The following is a 24,253-nucleotide window of genomic DNA, read 5'->3' as shown; positions in this document are numbered from 1 at the left end:
AAAAGATGCTGAATATCACTTATCTGGGAAATGCAAACCAAAACTACTACTAGCTAAACTACTAATAGCTAAAATCAAAAATACATGAAATAACAAATTTGGCAATTATGTGGAGAAAAAGGGAACCCTCATGCGCTATTGGTGAGAATGCAAATTGGTGCAGCCACTGTGGAAAGCAATTGTACAAATCCCTCAAAAAATTAAAAATAGAACTACCCTACAACCCAGTAATTCCACTACTAGGTATTTATGCCAGGAAATAAAAATGTTAATTTGAAAAGATATATGTACCTCTATGTTTACTGCAGCATTATCTTAATAGCCAAGATAGGGATGCAACCAAGTGTCCATGGATAGATGAATGAATACAAAGAAGTGATATATATATATATATATATATATATATATATATATAGGAATAATACCATTACTTAGCTATAAAAACAAATGAAATCTTACCATCTGCAACAACATTGGTGAACCAAAAGGGTATAATGCTAAATGAAATAAATCAGTAAGAGAAAGACAAATACCATATGATTTCGCTCACATGTGTGATTTAAAAAATGAGACAAACATAAGACTCTTAAATACAGAGAACTAACTGATGGTTGCCAGAAAGGTGGAGGGTGAGGAAATGGGTGAAACAGATAAAGGGGATAAAGATGCACTTATCTTGATGAGCACTGAAAAATATGTGGAATTTTTGAATTATTATGCTATACACCTGAAACTAATATAACACTGTATGTTAATTATACTTGAATTTTGAAAATGGATCAAAGACCTAAATGTGAGACCTGTAACTATAAATCTCTTAAAAGAAAAATGACACAAAGCAATGGATTTGGCTATGATTCCTTGGATATGATGCCAATGTCACAAGTTATCAACAGGATGCACAAGTTGGATTTCATCAAAATTTAAAACTTTTGGGGCGCCTGGGTGGCGCATTCGGTTAAGCGTCCGACTTCAGCCAGGTCATGATCTCGCGGTCCGTGAGTTCGAGCCCCGCGTCAGGCTCTGGGCTGATGGCTCAGAGCCTGGAGCCTGTTTCCGATTCTGTGTCTCCCTCTCTCTCTGCCCCTCCCCCATTCATGCTCTGTCTCTCTCTGTCCCAAAAATAAATAAACGTTGAAAAAAAAATTAAAAAAAAAATTAAAACTTTTATGTAAAGAGGACACTATTAACAGTGAAAAAGCAATCCATAGGAAAGGATAGCTGCAAATCATTTATCCAATGAGGAATTAATATACAGAATATAATAAAAAACTAAAATGCAACACCAAAAGACAACCCAGTTCAAAGCTATAAAAAAGACTTGAATTAAAAGGTATTCAAAGAAGTTATATAGATAGCCAATAAGCACATGAAAAGATGTTCAACATCACTAATTATAACGGAAATGTAAATTAAAACCATGAGATGGGCATTAAGGAGTACACTTGTGATGAGCACTGTTACATGCAAGTGAGGAATCACTAAATTCTGCACCTGAAACTAATATTATACTGTATGTTAACTAACCGAATTTAAATAACTTTAAAAAATAAAATAAACTTAAACATTAAAAAAAACACCATGAGATACCATTTCACACTTATTAGGATAACTATTAACAACAACAACAAAACTATAATTGGCAAGGATGTGGAGAAATTGGCTTGAGGAAGAAATAGTTCACAGAAGGGATGGTACATTGGGCCAGTGTTTTCTCCTTTGCCTCAACTATTTACCAGTTCAAGATTTGTGGTATTCAGAACATCCACAGCTCGACTATCCTACAATTCTTTACTTTCATACTACCTGAAAGTCACTATTTATTTATATTTCAGGATAACTTTACAATTGGAAAAGGCTGTCTGAAGAAATTGTCCTGGCCTAATGAATTCTTTATATTGTCCCTAATAAGATGAAAACCTCACATTCTGTGAAATCATGCCCTAAAAATTAAACCTTATGAAGAGGTTTGGAACTTTGTAACTTAAGTGGTAATGAAAACAATAATCCTAAGTATCTATGATTATTTATACTGAGAATTAGTTGATCAATCTTTTGCAGGCTTTAAGTTGTGGGCTTGTGTTTCTTCGTTTCAGGTATAGGTTCTAGAAATCATTTCCTTTTAATAGAATATTTCATTAATATTAAAAATATGATCCAGAGGTAGCCTTTTTAATAAATGCTCTTTTTGTAATCACCAGGTGAAAAGTCTTCATGGCTTATCTGTACTTGCAGCTCCCCCAGACAGCTTAGCATGGTCATAAATTAGGTGGTTTCTGAAGCCACTAACCTAGCCATTCCTTGCACTTTAAGGACTTTCACCTTTTTTTCTTAGAGTCTTCATATATTGTTAAGAGTTAATTTTTTCAGTCGTGAGAAAGTTTGTCTCTCTTTGTTTTAACACATTAGCTTACTATAAAAATGATGTTTGAACGAGTACAACTTCCACACAGGACTTGTATCATTCCCCAACTTACCAGCTGCATATGAACTATAAAATATGTTATGGAAACGCACATATCTTGCAGAAAAGACTGTTTCATGGTATGGCAACTTCAGTCTTTTTTATTTTAAGGAAGAAAGAAGGAATAAATCCTATGATCTCTTTTACCTTATGGAGTTTCATTTTCTGCCTTTGTGACAAACAAGGAATGATTGTGTTCAGTGTGATATTTCTTCAGTGTTCTCCATGACCTATGGAAAATAAGAACTAAGATGTTTTCTCCATCTCAATTTTTCTTTATATGCATACCACCAATACATATAGTTTTATTTACATTTATAAACCTACTGTTTGTGATGTGAAGAGTTGAGGTAAGCTAGCCTAGAACATCTAAACAAGCCAGTATCCTGCCTACAATGCTCATCAGAACACAGAAGAGTTGCATCAGCACCCCATTCAGGTCTCACAAATATAAGTGTCCCTATCTTTCCTCACTGCCTATTTTCTTTCATAGAATGAGAATACCACCACCTGCCTCACAACAGGAGTTAAGATTTATATGAGATAACATGAAATGTCAGCCACAGTGCCTGGCATGTATAGGCATCTGATATTCATGATTATTTCATTACACTGCTTTCTTTGCATTTGAAGAGCTATACTTTCAGAACTAGAGCATTATTCCAATAGAGGGATACACAGTTACAATGTAAATGCACGGTAGGATTTCAGGCTGTGAATTTACTTAACAAACAAACATTCACAGGGTAGTTGATAAACGATTTGAATAAGGTCAAGGGGAGTTTCTTGGTGAAACTTTACAGATGAATGTGGTCCCAGACATTATCATTACAAATATAACAAAGAACAACAATGTGCAAAACCATTAAAATACATTTTACTCAATTATAAAATATAGGAACACATCTCAATCTCTTGAGAACTCAAGTGATAATTTTGAGCATATCACAATGCAACATCTGAGGGCATCACTTAATAGTGGCATTTCTTTCGGTCTGCCTTTTTAATGTGATATATTATGTAACAGTATTTACCATTTGAATTATTTTTTGAGAGAGAGAGTGAAAGCATGAACAGGGGAGGAGCAGGATACGGAGAGAGAGAATCTTAAGCAGGCTCCACCCTCAGTGCAGAGCCTGACACGGCTCGATCTCACAACTGTGAGATCGTGACCTATGCCAAAAATCAAGATTCCCATGCTCAAATGACTGAGCCACCCAGGCACCCATAAATTATTTTTAAGTGTGCAGCTCAGTGGCATTTAGTACCTCCACACTGTTGTGCAACCATTACCACCATCCATCTCTAGAACATTGTCATCAACCCCTACTGAATCTGTACTCATTAAGTAGAAACTCCCATTCTATTCTCAGCCCTTGGTACTACCATTCTATTTTCTGTCTCTATAAATTAGATTATTCTAGATATCTAAATGGAATCATACAGTACTTATCTTTTGTGTCTGCCTTATTTCATTTACCATAATGTCTTTTTCTTTTCAAATTTTTATTTAAATTCTTCATAGTTAACATATAGTGCAATATTGGTTTCAGGAATAAAATTCAGTGATTCATCACTTACATACAACACCCAGTGCCCATCATAATACTCATGAGTAATACACAAGTGCCCTTCATAATACTCATCACACATATAGCCCATCTCCCATCCACTTCCCTCCATCAACCCTCAGTTTGTTTTCTATCTTTAAGTCTCTTATGGTTTGTTTCCCTCTTTTTTCTCCTCATATGTTCATCTGTTTTGTTTCTTAAATTCCAAACATGAGTGAAATCATATGGTATGTGTCTTTCTCTGACTTATTTCACTTAGCATAATACACTCTAATTCTATTCATCTCATTGCAAATGGCAAGATTTCATTTTTTATGGCTGAGTAATATTCTATTGTATATATACCACGTCTTCTTTATCCATGCATCGTTTGGGCTCTCTCCATAGTCTGGCTACTGTTGATAATGCTGCTATACACATCAGCATGCATATACCTCTTAAAATCTGTACTTTTTATTATTTTAGAGAGAGAGTGCATGAGTGGGGTAGAGGGGCAGAGAAGAAGAGAAAGAATCTTAAGCAAGCTCCATGTTCAGTCTGGAACCCATCATGAGGCTCAATCCTATGACTCTAGGATCCTGACCTGAGCCAAAATCAAGAGTCAAATGCTCAACCAACTGAGCCACCCAGGTGCCCTCGAATCTATATTTTTGTATCCTTTGGGTAAATACCTAGTAGTGCGATTGCTGGATCATATGGTAGTTCTATTTTTAACATTTTGAGGAACCTCCATACTATTCCCCAGAGTAGCTATACCAGTTTGCATTCCTACGAACAGTGCAAGAGGGTTCCCCTTTCTCCACATCCTCACCAACATGTTTTGCTTCTTGTGTTGTTAATTGTGGCCATTCTGACACTGAGGTGGTATCTCATAGTGATTTTGTTTTGTATTTCCCTGATGATGAGTGATGTTGAACATCTTTTCATGTGTCTGTTAGCCATCTGGATGTCTTCTTTGTAAAAGTGTCTATTCGCATCTTCTGCCCATTTCTTAACTGGGTTATATGTTTTTTGGGTGTTGAGATTGATAAGTTCTTTATAAATTTTAGATACTAACCCTTTATCAGATATGTTGCTTGAAAATATTTTCTCCCATTCCATACACTGTCTTTTAGTTTTGTTGATGATTTCCTTTGCTGTGCAGATTTGTTTCTTGATGGAAGTCCCAGTAGGTCAGTTTTGCTTTCGTTTCCTTAGCCTCTGGCAACGTCTATAAGAAGCTGCTCAGGCCAAGGTCACAGAGGTTGCTGCCTATGTTCTTCTCTAGGATTTTGATGTTTTCCTGTTTCCTGTCTCACATTTAGGTCTTTTTCATCCATTTTGAATTTATTTTTGTGTATGGTGTTAAGAAAGTGGTCCAGTTTCATTCTGCATGTCACCATCCAGTTTTCCCAACACCGTTTATTGGAGAGACTGTCTTTTTTCCATTGGATATTTTTTCCTGCTTTGTCAAAGATGAGTTGACCATATAGTTCTGGGCCCATTTCTGGGTTTTCTATTTTGTTCTATTGATCTTTGTGTCTGTTTTGTGCCAGTGCCATACTATCTTGATGACTACAGCTTTGTAATATAGCTTGAAGTCTGGAATCATGATGCCTCCAGTTGTGTTTTTCTTTTTCAGGATTGCTTTCGCTATTCAGGGTCTTTGTGGTCTCCTACAAGTTTTAAGATTGTTTGTTCTAGCTCTGTGAAAAATGCTAGTGGCTTTTGATGGGGATTGCATTAAATGTGTAGATTGCTTTGGGTAGTATAGACATTTAAACAATGTTTATTCTTCCAATTCTAGATATCTAGAGCATGGAATGCCTTTCCATTTCCTTGTGTGCTCTTCAATTTCTTTCATAAGTCTTCTATAGTTTTCAGAATACAGAAATTTTAACTCTTTAGTTAGGTTTATTCCTTGGTATCTCATGGTTTTTGGTGCAGCTGCAAATGGGATCAATTCCTTGCTTTCTTTTTCTGCTGCTTCGTTACTTGTATATAGAAATGCCACAGATTTCTGCACATTGACTTCATATTCTGTGACTTTGCTGAATTCATGTATTCTAGAAATTTTTTGGTGGAGCTTTTGGGTTTCCTACCTATATAAAGGATCATGTTGTCTGCAAATAGTGAAAGTTGACTCTTCTTCCTTGCTGATTTGGATGCCTTTACTTATTTCTCTTGTCTGATTGCTGAGGCGAAGACTTCCAGTAGTATGGTAAATAATAGTGGTAAGAGTGGACATCCTTGCCTTGTCCTGACCATGGGGGAAAAGCTCTCAGTTTTCCTCACTGAGAATGATGTTAGCTGTGGATCTTTCAATCACTTACCAGAAAGTCCTTGCTTTCAATTGTTTAGTGTATATATCCATAAGTGGAATTGGTGGATCACAAGGTAATTCTATGTTCAGGTTTCTGAGGTGCTGAAATACTGTTTTCTAGTGTGGCCGCACCATTTTACATTTCGACAACAACCCATCAAAGTTCCAGTTTCTCCACATCCTTGCTAACACTTGTTTTCTGTTTTGTGTGGGTTTTTTTGTTGTTTATTTGTTTTTATGTTTGTAATAGCCTTCCTAATGGGTGTGGAGTGGTACCCCCTGGTTTTTGATTAGCATTTCCCCAATGATTAGTGATATTTTTTAAATGTTTATTTTTGAGAGAGAGAGAGAGAGAGCACAAGTGGAAAGGGGCAGAGAGAGAGGGAGGGGGGAAACAAAGAATCCAAAGCAGGCTCCATATTCTGAGCTGTCAGCGCAGAGTCCGATGCAAGGCTCGAAACTGTGAGATCATGACTTTAGCCTAAGTCAGACACTTAACTGACTGAGCCACCCAGCCACCCCTCCAAAGATTAATGATATTGAGAATCTTTTCATGTGCTTTTTGGCCATGTGTATATCTTTGGAGAAATGTCTATTCAAGTCCTTTGCCCATTTTTGAATTATGTTGATTTGTTGTTGAGTTTTAGGAGTTCTAGCTTATGTGTTCTGATACCAATCCCTTATCAGATATGTGATTTATAAACATTTTCTCCAATTTTCTGGTTTGCAGTTTTACTTTGTTGATAACATATTTTGATGCATAAAAGTTTGTAATGTTAATAAAGTCCAATTTATCTAATTTTTCTTTTGTTGCCTGTGATTTTTATGTCATATCTAAGAAATCATTGTCAAATCCATTTTCATGAAGTCTTTCCCCTATGATTGCTTCTCAGATTGCTTCTAAGCTTTTTTAGCTCTTATGTTAGATCTTTTCCCAAGTAAGAGTCCAACTTCATTCATCCCTTTGCACATGGACATCCAGGTTTCCCAGCACTGTTTGTTGAAAAGCTGACTGGCTTTCTTTAAAACAACTTTACTGAGGTATAATTTACATCTTATAAATTCACCTTTTCAAAGTATACAATTCAACAAAGTTTAGTAATTTAGAGTTGTGCAACCATCACCACAATCCACTTGCAGATAATAATACCGTCACCCTTAAAAGATCTCATTGCCCATTTGCAATCACACCCCATTCCAACCTGGAACCCTGGGAAACCACTTGCATAGTAACTTCAAGGTTCATCCATGTTGTAGCATCTATTTTACTATAAATGTAAGCTTACCAATGTGTGGTCTTTTGCATGCGGTATCAGTAAAACGGAGATTTATCCATGTTATACTATCAGTAGTTTGTTCCTTTTAATAGCTGAACAGTATTTCACTTCATAGATACACTATATTTTATTTATCTACTAACTGGTTGATGAGTATTTGGATTATTTTCACTTTTTGGTTATTATGAAAAATGCCACTATGAAAATCATATTCAAGTCTTTTCTTTGTATGGATATACGTTTTCACTTATTTTGGGTAGTTATCTAGGGAAGGGATTGCTGGTGATACAATAAATGTATCTATGCACACTGCCAAATTGTTTTTCAAAGTGTCTATACCATTTTTAATTCTCATCAGCTATGTATTCCAGTTTCCCACATCCTTACCACTAGTTGTTAACACTTTGATAGCAGTGTTAATAATAATTTCTATCTCCCAGGGCACCTGGGCAGCTCAGTCAGTTAAGCGTCGGACTTCGGCTCAGGTCACGATCTCCCGTTTTGTGGGTTCAAGCCTTGTGTCTGACTCTGTGCTGACAGCTCAGAGCCTGGAGTCTGCTTCAGATTCTGTGTCTCCCTTTCTCTCTGCCCCTCCCCCACTTGCACTCTGTCTCTGTCTCTCAAAAATATACATAAAAAATTTCTATGTCCCTTATGACTAATGATGTCAAGTATCTTTTTGTGTGATTATTAGCTATTTGTATATTTTCTTTGATAAAATGCCTATTCGAATATATTGTCCAAATTTTTTCTTTTTTTGAGGGGGAGAAAGGGAAAGATGAGGAGAGGGAGGGAGAGAGACAGAGAGAGAGAAAGAGAGAGAGAGATTGGGCAAAGAGGGAAGACAGAGAATCTTAAGAAGTCTGCACACTCAGTGCAGAGCCAACACGGGGCTCCATCGCACAACCCTGTGATCATGAACTGAGCCGAAAACAAGAGTCAGGCGTTCAGCCTGAACCACACAGGCGCCCCATATTTTGCCCAAATCTTAATGGGGTTGAAAGAATTCTCATTGAGTTGACAGAATTCCTTATTCCTCTGACTACAGGTCATTTATTAGATATATGATTTGCAAATATTTTCTCCAAGATAGGGGCTTGTCTTTTTATATTTATGATGGTATATTTTAAAAATTTTGTTTAATGTTTATTTATTTTTGAGAGAGAAAGAGAGCACAAGTGGGGGAGGGCAGAGAGGGAGACACAGAATCCAAAGCAGGCTCTAGGCTCTGAACTGTCAAGCACAGGGTGGAACGTGGGACCCAAACCCATGAACTGTGAGATCATGACCTGAGCCAAAGTCAGACCCTTAAATGAGCCACTCAGGCACTCCTCTAATGGTGTCTTTTTAAGCACTAAATGAAGTCCAGTTTATGGTCCAATGATGAAGTCCAATTTTTTTTTTTATCAGTTGTGCTTTTCTTTTTTCTTTTCTTTTTTTTTTTTTTAAGGACAGAGGTGTGCTTTTTTTTCCAATATATGAAATTTATTGTCAAATTGGTTTCCATACAACACCCAGTGCTCATCCCAAAAGATGCCCTCTTCAAGACCCATCACCCACCAGCCCTTCCCTCCCACCCCCCATCAACCCTCAGTTTGTTCTCAGATTTTAAGAGTCTCTTATGCTTTGGCTCTCTCCCACTCTAACCTCTTTTTTTTTTCCTTCCCCTCCCCCATGGGTTTCTGTTAAGTTTCTCAGGATCCACATATGAGTGAAAACATATGGTATCTGTCTTTCTCTGTATGGCTTATTTCACTTAGCATAACACTCTCCAGTTCCATCCACGTAGCTACAAAGGGCCATGTTTCATTCTTTCTCATTGCCACGTAGTACTCCATTGTGCATATAAACCACAATTTCTTCATTCATCAGTTGATGGACATTTAGGCTCTTTCCACAATTTGGCTATTGTTGAGAGTGCTGCTATAAACATTGGGGTACAAGTGCCCCGAGGCATCAGTACTCCTGTATCCCTTGGGTAAATTCCTAGCAGTACTACTGCTGGGTCATAGGGTAGGTCTATTTTTAATTTTTTGAGGAAGCTCCACACTGTTTTCCAGAGTGGCTGCACCAATTTGCATTCCCATCAACAGTGCAAGAGGATTCCCATCTCTCCACATCCTCGCCAGCATCTATAGTCTCCTGATTTGTTCATTTTAGCCACTCTGACTGGTATGAGGTGGTATCTCAGTGTGGTTTTGACTTGTATTTCCCTGATGAGGAGCAACGTTGAGCATCTTTTCATGTGCCTGTTGGCCATCTGGATGTCTTCTTTAGAGAAGTGTCTATTCGTGTTTTCTGCCCATTTCTTCACTGGATTATTTGTTTTTTGGGTGTGGAGTTTGGTGAGCTCTTTATAGATTTTGGAGACTAGCCCTTTGTCCGATATGTCATTTGCAAATATCTTTTCCCATTCTGTTGGTTGCCTTTTAGTTTTGTTGATTGTTTCCTTTGCTGTGCAGAAGCTTTTTATCTTCATGAGGTCCCAATAGTTCATTTTTGCTTTTAATTCCCTTGCCTTTGGGGATGTGTTAGGTAAGAAATTGCTACGGCTGAGGTCAGAGAGGTCTTTTTCCTGCTTTCTCCTCTAGGGTTTTGATGGTTTCCTGTCTCACATTCAGGTCCTTTATCCATTTTGAGTTTATTTTTGTGAATGGTGTGAGGAAGTGGTGTAGTTTCAAACTTCTGCATGTTGTCCAGTACTCCCAGCACCATTTGTTAAAGAGACTGTCTTTTTTCCATTGGATGTTCTTTCCTGCTTTGTCAAAGATGAGTTGGCCATACGTTTGTGGGTCTAGTTCTGGGGTTTCTATTCTATTCCATTGGTCTATGTGTCTGTTTTTGTGCCAGTACCATGCTGTCTTTATGATTACAGCTTTGTAGTAGAGTGTAGTTGAATCAGTTATCAAAAATCTCCCAACAAATAACAGTCCAAGACCAGATGGCTTCCCAGGGGAGTTCTACCAGATGTTTAAAGCAGAGATAATACCTATCCTTCTCAAGCTATTCCAAAAAATAGAAAGGGAAGGAAAACTTCCAGACTCATTCTATGAAGCCAGTATTACTTTGATTCCTAAACCAGACAGAGACCCAGTAGAAAAAGAGAACTACAGGCCAATATCCCTGATGAATATGGATGCAAAAATTCTCAATAAGATACTAGCAAATCGAATTCAACAGCATATAAAAAGAATTATTCACCATGATCAAGTGGGATTCATTCCTGGGATGCAGGGCTGGTTCAACATTTGCAAATCAATCAATGTGATACATCACATTAATAAAAGAAAAGAACCATAAGATCCTGTCAATCGATGCAGAAAAAGCATTTGACAAAATTCAGCAACCTTTCTTTAATAAAAACTCTTGAGAAAGTCAGGATAGAAGGAACATGCTTAAACATCATAAAAGCCATTTATGAAAAGCCCACAGCTAACATCATCCTCAACGGGGAAAAACTGAGAGCTTTTTCCCTGAGATCAGGAACACGACAGGGATGTCCACTCTCACCGCTGTTAACATAGTATTGGAAGTGCTAGCATCAGCAATCAGACAACAAAAGGAAATCAAAGGCATCAGAGTTGGCAAAGATGAAGTCAAGCTTTCACTTTTTGCAGATGACATGTTATTATACATGGAAAACCCGACAGACTCCACCAAAAGTCTCCTAGAACTGATACATGAAGTCAGCAAAGTTGCAGGATACAAAATCAATGTACAGAAATCAGTTGCATTCTTATACACTAATAATGAAGCAACAGAAAGACAAGTAAAGAAAATGATCCCATTCACAATTGCACCAAGAAACATAAAATACCTAGGAATAAACCTGACCAAAGATGTAAAAGATCTGTATGCTGAAAACTATAGGAAGCTTATGAAGGAAATTGAAGAAGATATAAAGAAATGGAAAAACATTCTGTGCTCACGGGTTGGAAGAATAAATATTGTTAAAATATCAATACTATGCAAAGCTATCTACACATTCAATGCAATCCCAATCAAAATTGCACCAGCATTCTTCTCGAAGCTAGAACAAGCAATCGTAAAATTCATATGGAACCACAAAAGGCCCCGAATAGCCAAAGTAATTTTGAAGAAGACCAAAGTGGGAGGCATCACAATCCCAGACTTTTCCCTCTACTCAGTTGTGCTTTTCTTACATACCTAAAAATTTTTGCTTCATCTAACATCACAAATATTTCCTAGGTTTTCTTCTAAGAATTTTCTTCTAAGCTTTTTTTTTTAGAGTTTTATAGTTTTAGCTCTTACATTTACAACCAATTTGAGTTATTTTTTATGTATCATAAAGATCTAAATTCATCTTTTTACATGTGGATATCCAACTGTCCCAGCATAATTTTTTGAAAAGATTTCCTTTCCATTCTGAATTGCCTTGGCTCCTTTGTTGAAAATCAATTGAGTCTATTTCTAGATCCATTTGTTTATCTTGATGCCAATAGCACTGTGTCTTGATTACTTACTGTAGCTTTGTAGTAAGATGTGAAATCAGACACTATGAAGCATCCTCACTTTTGTTTTTCAAAACTGCTTTTGCTCGTCTGGTTCCTTCAAATTTCCATAGGAATTTTAGAATTAGCTTGTTAATTCCTACAAACACTCGCTAGGATTTTGATTGGCATAACATTTCATCTTTAGATCGATTTAAGAACTGACATCTTAACTCTATTGAGTTTTACAAACCCACGAATATGGTTTATCACTCCATTTATTTTGCTCTTTGTTTCATTTTTATCAGCAATAGTTTTAGTTTTCAGTATATAGGCCTTTCTCATCTTTTGTCAAACATTTTTTCTGTCCCCTCCTGTCTCATGTCTGTCTTGTTCAGAGACTCCAATTAACCCTATATTATGCCACCTGAAGTTGTTGCATAGCATCACATAATGTTCTTTTCATTAAAAAATGTAATAATTTCTATTACTGTATATTCAAGTTCATCAATCTTTTCTTATATAGTGTATGATCTGATGTTAATACCATTCACTGTTTTTCATCTCATATACTAATTTTCATCTCTGGAAGTTCAACTTGATTTTTTGAAATATATATCTTCCATATTCCTACTTAACTTTTGAATACATGGGATACATTTATAATAACTGTTTAATGTGTTTGCCTGCTAACTCTAAGATTTGTAGTAGTTCTGGATCAGTTTCAACTTATTAATTTTTCTTACTTTGAACACATTTCCTGCTTCTTTGCAGTTTGCAAAATTTTCTTTTTAACCTATCTTTGACTGTATTAAATTTACTTTTAATAAAAATTTAATATATTTAAAGTATACAGCACATTTTAATATAAATATGTAGGAAAGTGATTACTAAAGTCAAGCTAATTAACATATCCATCTCACATAGTTATCATTCTATTTCTTTTTGGTGAGATCACCTGAAATCTATATCTTAGCAAATTTCCAATATAAAATAGAGTATTATTAACTGCAGTCATCATACTTGTACATTAGGTTTCTCAACTTATTTATCCTACATAACTGCAACTTTTTACTGGTTGACCAGTATCTCCCAACCTCTTCACCCCTGGTAACTACCATTCTTCTACTTTCTTCTCTCTTTTTGTATATTTCACATATATGTGAGATCATGTACTATTTTTCTCTCTGGCTGGCTTATTTTACTTAGCACAATGTTCTCTGAAGTCTATCCAAGATGTCATAAATCCCAGGAACTTCTTTTTAAAGGCTGAATAAGGGCGCCTGGGTGGCTCAGTTGGTTAAGCATCCGACTTCAGCTCAGGTCACGATCTTGCGGTCCGTGGGTTCGAGCCCCGCGTCGGGCTCTGGGCTGATGGCTTAGAGCCTGGAGCCTGCTTCCGATTCTGTGTCTCCCTCTCTCTCTGCCCCTCCCCCATTCATGCTCTGTCTCTCTCTGTCTCAAAAATAAATTTAAAAAAAGTTAAAAAAAAATAAAGGCTGAATAATGTTCCATTGTATATATACATTACCATTCTTCTATTCATCTAGTGGGGGAATAGGTGCTACTTACATAAATGGGTTAGAAAAAAGCTTAGGGTGGAAAGCTGCTCCCACAGGGTGAAAATGCCCAAAGTTAGCTAGTGAGATATTGTAATGGGATCACAAGTAATTTGTTATATGACCTGCAGGAAATTACTTTCCATCTGACACCAATATACTATTGTACTCTGATCACAAACTCCACTTGCACCCCAGACCCTTTGCTTCTTACACATACAAGTTAATGATTACTGTCTGATTGTTTTCTTCATGTTCACCATGTTCACGCGTACAATCGTGTTTTCTTCACATTCACCATGTGGGTAAGATCTTGTGAACTCAATAAATACAGAGACAAACCACCATACCAGGCCCTTGTCTCCTCCCAGACATTAGCCTCTCTTGTATTCAATTCTGCATCTACTCTCTTGCTGGACAAGAGAGAACCCCAGACTCATAGTCTGGGACACATCTGCAAATGGAAACAGGTTTTTTCCATTTCTTAGCTATCGTGAATAATGCTGCAAAAAACATGGGAGCACAACCATCTCTTTTGAGGTATTGATTTCATTTCCCATATACCCAGAAGAATTGCTGGATTACATTATAGTCCTTTTTTTTTAATGTTACTTATTTTTGAGAAAGAGAGCATTAACAGGGGAGGGGCAGAAAGAGGGGGATAGAGGATCTGAAGCAGGCTCCATGCTGACAGCAGTGAGCCTGATGTGGAGCTTAAATCCATGAACTGAGAGATCATGACCTGAGCTGAAGTCAGATGCTCAACCGACTGAGCCACCCAGGTGCCCCTACAGTCCCATTTTTCATTTTTTGAGGAATCTCCATAACGTTTTCCATAATGGCTGAGTCAATTTACATTCCTACTAACAGTGTACAAGGGTGCCCTTTTCTCCACATCCTCACCAACATTTTTTTATCTTTTTATAAAAGCCACCCTAACAGGTATGAGACAATATTTCATTATGGTTTTGATTTGGATTTCCCTGATGATTAGTAATGTTGAGCACTTTTCATATACCTGTCAGCCATTTGTATGTCTTCTTTAAAAAAAAAAAAGTCTATTCAGGTTCTTTGCACATTTTTTGGATCACATTTACAAAGGAAAAAAAACTTCTGGATTAAGTCTGTAAAGTTGTGTGTTTTTTTTTGTCTTCTTTGACTCTATATTAAGATGCAATTCGTTCTATGACACTCATTAATGAGAGAGAAGAATCGTACTTAAATTTCTTAAGGTTAAAACAAAACACCTATAATTAATTCATAAGAAATCCTACATTGAGGGGCACTTGGGTGGCTCAGTTGGTTAAGCTGACTCTTGATTTTGGCTCGGGTCAGGACCCCACGGTTAGTGAGTTTGAGCCCCACATGGGGCTCTGTGCTGACAGTGCACAGTCTGCTTGGGATTCTCTCTCTCCCTCTCTTGTGTTCACTCTCTCTCTCTCTCAAAATAAATAAATAGTGCACCTGGGTGGCTAAGTTGGTTGAGCATCCAACTTCAGCTAAGGCCATGATCTTGCAGTTTGTGAGCTTGAGCTCCACATGAGGCTTGCTGCTGTCAGGGCAGAGCCAGCTTCAGTTCCTCTGTCCCCCTCTCTCTCTGTCCCTCCCCCGCTCACTCTCCCTCTCAAAAAAAAAAAACATTAAAAATAGATAAAAACTTAAAAAAATACATCCTACATTTAAAATCCTATGCATGACTATTTCATAAACATTTATTTTATTATTATTTCTTATTAATACAGTATTTGTTTTCCCTAAGCCAACCACTTTCCCCAGTTGGCCTGAGGAGGTACAGGAAGACTATGCAGGGTAAATGAAACACAGGAAAAAGACCTATCAGAGGCAGAGATGGCTCCTTCACATGCTAAAGAGGATGAGAAAGACCATCATCAGGTAAAATAACCCATGTCTGAGAGGACAAAGCCCAGAATGGTGTAGGAGAAGAGGTGTTGCTTCAGAGAAGGGTTTCTGGCATAACCAATGATGAAACTCCTAAACACAGTCCCATTTCTAACCCCAGAGCCAGGCATCCCCACTGTGGAAGGCTTAGATTCAATGAACTTGGCTGCACTGTATCAATGTCCTGTGAAATGATGCTGGCTTGGAAACTGCACCTAGTATAAATGAGGTCAGGTGACATGGGGCTGCCAAGCTGCTGAAGCTTTCATCTGTCAGTGATCGGCTCAACAGCTGAAAAGTGTTCCTGACCAAGAAGGGAGTTGAGACAAACTTTGTGCAGGCATACATTTTTAGGGGAGGAGGGCTGTAGCAGGAAAGCTGCTCCTAGTGCAGAGAAGACAGATATAGACAGTTATTTTAGTATTTCATCTACCTAAAATAATAGGGACAAAAGGCATACACATACATTTTCCTCAAAAACAAAGAAGAGCTAAAGATGTTGAAGGGCCACATTTTTAAATTGGATTAGTTGAGGGGCTCCTGGGTGGTTCAGTCAGTTAAGCATCTGGCCCTTGATTTCAGCTCAGGTCATGATCTCACCGTTTGTGAGTTTGAGCCCCACATGGGGCTCTGTGCTGACAGTGCAGAGCCTGCTTGGGATTCTCTTTCTCCCTCTCTCTCTGCCCCTTCCCAACTTGGGTGCACAAGTGCGTGCTCTCTCGCTCTCTCTCTCTCAAAATAAATAAACTTTAAAAAATTGGATTAGTTGATTTTTTGCTATTGAGTTGTACAAGTTTCTTATATATATATACACGTTGGTGCTTCACCCCTTATCTCACCCCTTATCTCAAGTATTTTCTCCTACTCCTTAGGCTATATTCTCGTTTTATTAATTGTTTCTTTGGTTGTGCAGAAACTTTTATATTTGATGAAGTCCCATGGTACTCTATATAGAAAACCCAAAAGACTCCACAAAAAAATTGTTAGAACTGATACATGAATTCAGTAAAGGTGCAGTATACAAAATCGACATGCAGAAATCTGTTGTATTTCTAAACACCAATAATGAAGCAGCAGAAAGAGAAATTAAGGGGGCACCTGGGTGGCTCAGTTGGTTAAGCATCTGACTTCAGCTCAGGCCATGATCTCACAGTTTGTGAGTTCGGGCCCCATGCCAGACTCTGTGCTGACAGCTCAGAGCCTGGAGCCTGCTTCAGATTCTGTCTCCCTCTTTCTCTGCCCCTCCCCCACTTGCGTTCTGTTTCTCTCTCTCAAAAATAAACATTAAAAAATGTTTTAATTAAAAAAAAGAAATAGAAATTAAGGGATTATTTACAATTACACCAAGAACAATAAGATACCTAGGAATAAGCCTAACCAAAGATCTGAAAAACCTATACTCTGAAAACCATAAAGTACTGATAAAAGAAAATGAAAAGTACACAAAGAAATGGAAAGATTTTCCATACTCATGGATCAGAAGAACAAATACTGTTAAAATGTCTATACTACCCAAAGCAATCTACACATTTAATGTAATCCTTATCAAATTACCAGCAGCATTTTTCACAGATGTAGAACAAACAATTCTAAAATTTGTATGGAACCACAAAGACCATGAATAGCCAAAACAATCCTAAAAAAGAAATGCAAAGCTGGTGGCATCACAATTTTGGACTTCAAGTTTACTACAAAGCTGTACCTGTAGTGTATGTAGTAGCATAAAAAGAGACACAAAGATAAATAGAACAGAATAGAAAGCCCAGAAATGTACCTACAACTATATGGTCAATCTTCGACAAAGCAGAAAAGAATATCCAATGGAAAAAAGACAGTCTCTTCAACCAAAGTGTTGGGAAAACTGGATAGCATAATGTAAAAGGATGAAACTGGACCATTTTCTTACACCATACACAAAAATGGATTAAAGACCTAAATGTGAGACAGGAAACCATAAAAACCCTAGTGGAGAAAACAAGCAGTAGTAACCTCTTTGACACTGGCCACAGCAACTTTTTTCCAGATATGTCTCCTGAGGCAAGGGAAACAAAAGCAAAAATAAACTATCGGGACTTGATCAAAATAAAAAACTTATGCACAGTGAAGTAAACAATCAACAAAACTATAAGGCAATCTACCGAATGGGAGAAGATATTAGCAAATGACATATCCCACAAATGGTTAGTGTCCAAAATCTATAAGGAATTGATACATGTCAACACCCATAAAACAAATAATCCAACTGGAAAAGGGCAGAAGACATGAATAGACATTTTTCCAAAGAAGACACACAGATGGCCAATGAACACATGAAAAGATGCTCAACTATCACTCACCATCAGGGAAATACAGATCAAAACCACAGTGAGATACCACCTCACACCAGTCAGAATGGTTAAAATTAATAACACAGAAAAACAGATGTCGGTGAGGATGCAGAGAAAGAGGAACCCTTTTATACTTTGGTGGGAATGCAAACTGGTGCAGCCACTGGAGAACAGTATGGAGGTTCCTCAAAAAATTAAAAATATAACTACCCTAACATCCAGCAATTGCACTACTAGATATTTACCCAAAGAATACAAAAACCCTAATTCAAAGGGATACATGCACCCCAATGTTTATTGCAATATTATCTATAATAGCCAAATTATGGAAAGAGCCCAAGTGTCCAAGAACTGAGGAATGGATAAAGAAGAAGTGGTTTTTATACAATGGAATGTTAGCCATAAAAAAGAATGAAATCTTGCCATTTGCAATGATGTGGATGGAGCTAGAACCTATTATGCTAATAAGCAAAATAAATCAGTCAGAGAAGAACAATATCATATGATTTCACCCACATGTGGAATTTAAGAAACAAAACAAATGACCGTAAAGAAAAAAAAACGGAGAGGCAAACCAAGAAACAGAATCTTAACTATAGAGGAACAAAGTTATGGTTACCAGAGGGGAGTTGGGGGGTGGGGGATGGGTGAAATAGGTGATGGGGATTAGGAGTGTACTTGTGATGAGCACCAGGTGTTGTATGTAAGTGTTGAATCACTATATTGTACACCTGAAGCTAATATTACACTGTGTGTTAACTAACTGGAATATGAATATTATAAAAATTCATTGACTGTAAATGCTTGATTTAGTTTTGTGCTCTTGATTCTGTTCCATTGGTCTACATGTGTGTTTTAATTACAATAACTTTGTAATATAATTTGAAGACATGAAATGTAATGCCTCCAACTTGCTTTTTCTTTCTAAAGATTGCTTTGGCTATTCAGGGTCTTTTGTGGTTCCAAATTTTAGGTTGTTTTTTTTTTCTACTTCTGTGAAAAACACTATTGGAATTTTGATAACAATTTCATTAAATCTTTGTATCACCCTGGGTAGTATAGACATTTTAACAATATTAATTCTTCTGATCCGTGAACATGGGATATCTTTGCATTTTTGTGTCTTTGATTTCTCTTATAAATATTTTATAGTTTTCAATGTATAGATCTTTGGCCTCCTTGCTTAAATTTATTTCTTTAAATTTTTTTTTTCCAACGTTTATTTATTTTTGGGACAGAGAGAGACAGAGCATGAACGGGCGAGGGGCAGAGAGAGAGGGAGACACAGAATCGGAAACAGGCTCCAGGCTCTGAGCCATCAGCCCAGAGCCCGACGCGGGGCTCGAACCCACGGACCGCGAGATCGTGACTTGGCTGAAGTCGGACGCTTAACCGACTGCGCCACCCAGGCGCCCCGATTAAATTTATTTCTAAGTAATGATTTTGGTGGTATTACAAATAGAATTGTTTTGTTGATTTCCTTCCTTTTCAAATAGATCATTTTTGGTATAATGAATTATAATTTTTCTTACATGTTTTTTTGTATCCTGCAAATTTACTGAAGCCATTTATTAGTTCTAATAGTTTATTAATGGAGTATTTAGGGTTTTCTACATATAAAATCATATCGCTTGCAAACAGATAATTTAATTTATTCCTTTTAGATAGGATGCCATTATTAAAAAAAAAAGTCTGGTTGCTCTTCTAGTACTTCCAGTGTGAAAGTGAACATCCTTGCCTTGTACTGGAAAAGTAAAGAGACAAAACGATCAGTTTTTTCCCACTGATAATGATGTTGGTTGTGGAATTTTCATAAATGGTCTTTATCTATGTTGAGGAAATTTCCTCTATACCTATTTTCTTGAGAATTTTTATCATTAATGGATGTTGAACTTTGTCAACTACTTTTTCTGCATCTAATGTGGTTATTGTGTGGTTTTTATCTTTATTCTGTTAATGTGGTCTTTCACATTGATTTCATATGTTAAACCAACAGGTTGGTAAGTTTTGATTGGATGCAAGGCAGTGAATTGTACCTGTTGGGTATTGGGTTTTTTGTTTGTTTGGTGTGTGTGAGTGTGTGTGTGCATGTGCGTGTGTTTGTTTTTGTTGTTGTTGCTGTCTTACTGAGATTTAATCTGGGATGCAGTTATTTGGAAATTTTTAAGGTTTGTCAGGCAGGGCTGGAACAGTGCTTAAATATAGGGCTAATTATTCCCCTCTACTGGGGAAACACTCTGCTCTGTAGTCTCCTTAATGTCCCACAAATAACAATTTTTTGTTTTGTTTTGTTTTTTAACTTTTTGGAACAGACATTTTTCCGAGCCCTGTGTGAGTACTGGACATCTCTAATCCTTTCAAGTAATTCTATACCTAACCTCAAGTATTTCCCTACTACATATGTGCTGATTAACATTCAGCTGAATACTTGAACTGGAGATCTCTGGAATTTTCTCTATGCAGCTATCTTTTCCAGTACTCTGTTCACTGAATTATAGCCACCTCAACCTTTCTAGACTCTCAATTTCATCTTCTTAACTCAGGGAGTCTACCAAGCTCAGCCTGGGTTCCCCCTTTCTGTGCCACAGCCTGTAAACTATTTCAACGCAATAATCTGAAGCAATCATTGGCTTACTTCTGTTTCCCATCTCTTAGGGATCATGATCCTTTGTTTCCTGATGTCCAATGTCTTGAAAACCTGTGTTTCATGTATTATATCCATTTTTTTTTTTACAGTTTTAAGTAGAAGGTAAATCCAGTCCTAGTACCTGCTACTCCATCTTAGCCAGAAGTAGAAGTCTCAAGAAACTTCTCAAACGTTAATTGGTCTATAAGTTTCCCAAAGTTTTGCCTATCCTTACACAGGTAAATATCCTTTTCTCTATATACCAGCCCACTTCAAATAACTTCTGCTGTGCCTGGGTGGCTCAGCCTGTTAAGCTTCCAACTTTGGCTGAGGTAATGATATCACAGTTCATAAGTTCAAGCCCTGCCCCTTGGTACCCTTGTCTCTCTACCCTTTCCCTGCATGCACTCTCTCTCTCTCTCAAAAATAAACAAATATTAAAAAAATTACTTCTGGAGAAACTAATCCCTTATATATGTATAACACATTATAACACATTATAGCTAAAAACATAATTTCACATACTGAGATAACATGGTTTTCTCTGGGGGAAAAAAAATGACCGGTGTCATGCTAATAAGAAATCCATTTTAATGTGAAAAAGAAATCCATCTTAATGTGAAAACTCATAGAAAAGTTTTCTTGAGTCAACCTTTTTGGATAGATCCAAATCTCTACATGTAACAACAACAATCTCATCCAGGGCTTTAAAACAAGCATTTTATTTTGAATTTACTCACTGTGGTGGGCACTGGTACTGCTTGTCTCCACCAGGTTGATATCATACTGGACTGAACTGGCCCTCTGAAGGTGGCCCTTCCTGACAGTAAAGAAGAAACACACAAATAAAAAGCAGGTAAGTGGAAAAGCAGAGGGAAGTTTAAACTTGAAAATTTGGAGGTCTATTTTCTTCTCCAGAACTACCTGAAACTGACAGGGCTGCCCTAAAACTGTGCCCCATTATTCAACAAATCCACCAAGTCAGGGAGTTCATTATGGGGACTTCAGATGCTGATGATGCACTTAGTTCTTTTCCTTTGAAGTTGGAAAGCTATTATTAATGTAATGTTTTTGTAATGTTTTAATGTTTAGTGTAATGTTTTTGCCCTTTTAAAAGAGGTTTTCATTATTAGCCGAGACATTTGTGATATGGAGTGGCTTTACTCACTATTAATGACATTGAAAACCTCATTTTGTGCCTTTTTAAGGTTGTAGTTCATCCATCTTTTAGGTCATCTGGCCAATTAATATGGGTTATAATTGTATTCAGATGATCATGACAGTTTTTTTTAACTACTTTTAATATTAAACAAGATTTTGAAATGTACACTTGCTCTAATTTTTTTCAGTGTCAGTGCTTAGAGTATATATTAGTGAAAATGAATTCAAAACCATTTTACCACAGCAAAATGAAATGTGTCTTCTAAAAAACCCTGATTCCTCCTCATGAAACATTACTGATTCTAGGCTAGATTTCAGCATTAGTGAGGTATCATTTTTGACCTCATTCAAAGATCACACTAATTAGTTACTAAATTTCAAAAGACCCACATTTAAAGCAATTTCAACCACTAATGGACCCAAAAACTATTTTAGTAAACAGACTTGGTTTCATTCTTGAAAGCACCACTCTGACAAATACATTTCATTTGGTCAATACATATGAGCCCAAATCATAAGTGTAGCTTCTATAAGCAATAGCTACTCATTTTCAAATTAATTCTATTCTTGGCATCGTTAAGGCCATGACTCTGCTTATGTTCTCATTCAAAAATGGGAAATACACAATTTCAAACATATTGCAACCCTATCTGAAAAATTTTCAAGAATGCTATTTTCTTTAAGAATGGTAAGGATGTGGGGTGCCTGGATGGCTGAGTCGGTTAAGCATCCGATTTTGGCTCAGGTCATGATCTCACGTTCTATGGGTTCAAGCTCCGCATCAGGATCTGTGCTGACAGCTTGGAGCCTGGGGCCTGCTTCAGATTCTGTGTGTGTGTCTCTCTCTCTGCCCCTCCCCAGCTTGCTCTCTCTCTCTCTCTGTCTCTATCTCTCTCAAAAGTAAATAAACATTTAAAAAAAGATTTTTCTCTTTTAATATACAAACTAGATAAAATACATTAGTTAATAACTTTATACCAACTTTGTGTTCTTATAGTAATGGAATAATTCCAAGATCATAGTTTTTAAATACATTACTGAACTTGGTTTGCTAATTTTTAATCTTTTATATCTAGGTTAAATGAATAAGATTGGCTCATAATTTTCCTTTTTTTTTTTTTTTTTTTTTAAGTAGGCTTTGTGCCCAGTGCAGAGCCCAATGTGGGGCTTAAATTCACTACCTTGAGATCGAGACCTGAGCTAAGATCAAGAGGCAAATGTTTAATCAACTGAGGCACCCACGCATCCCTTGGCTCATAATTTTTTTGTTCATACTGTGATGGTTAATTTTAGGTATCAACCTGGCTGGGCCATGGTGCCCAGATATTTGGTCAAACATTATTCTGGATGTTTCTATAAGAGTGTTTTTTTTTAATTAATTTTTAAATCTATGTATTTTGAGTAAAGCAGATTGCCTTCCATGACGGGGGTGGGCTTCATCTAATCAGTCTAAGGCCTTAAAAAGAACAAAGACTGACCTCTTTTGAGTAAGAAGAAATTGTGTCAGCAGATAGCCTTCAGAGCTGAACTGCAACACTCACTATTCTCTGAGTCTCCTGTCTGCCAGGCCACCATGAAGACTATTGACATGCCAGCCTCCACAACTTAATGAGCCAATTCCTTAAAATAAATCTATCTCTCTGCACATTCTATTGGTTCTATTTGTATGGAGAATGCTAACTAACACACATACTAGCCATTACAGGTTACACTCTATCTCCCAGAATTCACAAATTGAAGCACTTATTCCTGATGTAACTATGTTTGGAGATAGAGCTTTTAGGGAGGTAATTAAGGTTAAATAGGGTTAGAACAGCATGTGGGAATGAGAGATATTGTAGCTATCTTTGGGAAAATACAATCTGATACAATGGGTTTCTATTGAATTTTTTTTATCTGAAGTAAAACATGAGATTGCTTAAATGATATATTTTAGAATAAAATATGTAATTATATGTTTTAAAAGAGCAGTCTCTCTCCAACTTTTAATTACTCTATGGCATAAAGTAATTCAGAAAGGAGGATTTTATGAAATATAATTTTACATATATATAAAACCTTTCCTAGAATATAAACTTCTTAAGCCCTTTTGCATCTCTTTTATTATTACCCGCAGCTCCATTTTCACAAGTATTACGAGAACATAGTATTAAAAGTATTTCACAAGTATTACAGTGTGCACTTAATAAATAGTAGTAATGAGAGTTATAATACCAGATAACTCCTAAACTTATAAATTCTATATTTATTATTTTCATAAAATTCCAGAAAAAGGTGAAGACCAAAACTAATAATTGAAAGTAATCTCCACCACATTTTATTGCTTCATATGAGTAATTTTTCCTTTTGTCTTATGAGTTACAAGTCTTCCCAAATTAATTGCCTCCTTATTTGTCTCTCTCCAAGTTGATTTAAGTCTCTACAATTAGGGAACATGTCTGTCTTGTTCACTATTGTATTCTTTTTTTTTAAATATAATGTATTGTCAAGTTAGCTAACATACAGTGTATACAGTGTGCTCTTGGCTTTGGAAGTAGATTCCCCACTATTGTATTCTTTATTCTTAGCACAATGCCTAGCACATAGTAGGCACTAAATGAAGAAATAATCCTAGAT

General features: G+C 36.7%; 1 protein-coding gene and 1 pseudogene across 7 annotated transcripts in view; both read right to left on the bottom strand.

The window, feature by feature from the left end:
* Positions 1-24,253, bottom strand: part of NRG4 (neuregulin 4) — a 190,242-nt gene that overhangs the window by 8,585 nt on the left and 157,404 nt on the right. For all 7 annotated transcript variants that reach the window (XM_040493353.1, XM_040493352.1, XM_040493351.1 and 4 more), the window contains 2 exons: positions 21,217-21,296; positions 2,612-2,694 (listed from right to left, as the gene is read on the bottom strand). In XM_040493353.1, coding sequence (XP_040349287.1) covers positions 2,678-2,694; positions 21,217-21,296 — 97 coding nt within the window. In that variant the 3' untranslated portion in view covers positions 2,612-2,677. The remainder of the gene's footprint in view (positions 1-2,611; positions 2,695-21,216; positions 21,297-24,253) is intronic.
* On the bottom strand, positions 15,482-15,998 carry LOC121042042 (ATP synthase F(0) complex subunit C2, mitochondrial-like; annotated as a pseudogene).

This window comes from Herpailurus yagouaroundi, unplaced genomic scaffold (assembly GCF_014898765.1).
Source record: "Herpailurus yagouaroundi ecotype Mexico unplaced genomic scaffold, PumYag 184, whole genome shotgun sequence".
NCBI classification, from domain to species: domain Eukaryota; kingdom Metazoa; phylum Chordata; class Mammalia; order Carnivora; family Felidae; genus Herpailurus; species Herpailurus yagouaroundi.
Note: the sequence above shows the minus strand (reverse complement) of the source record. Positions and strands in the feature narration are given on the sequence as shown.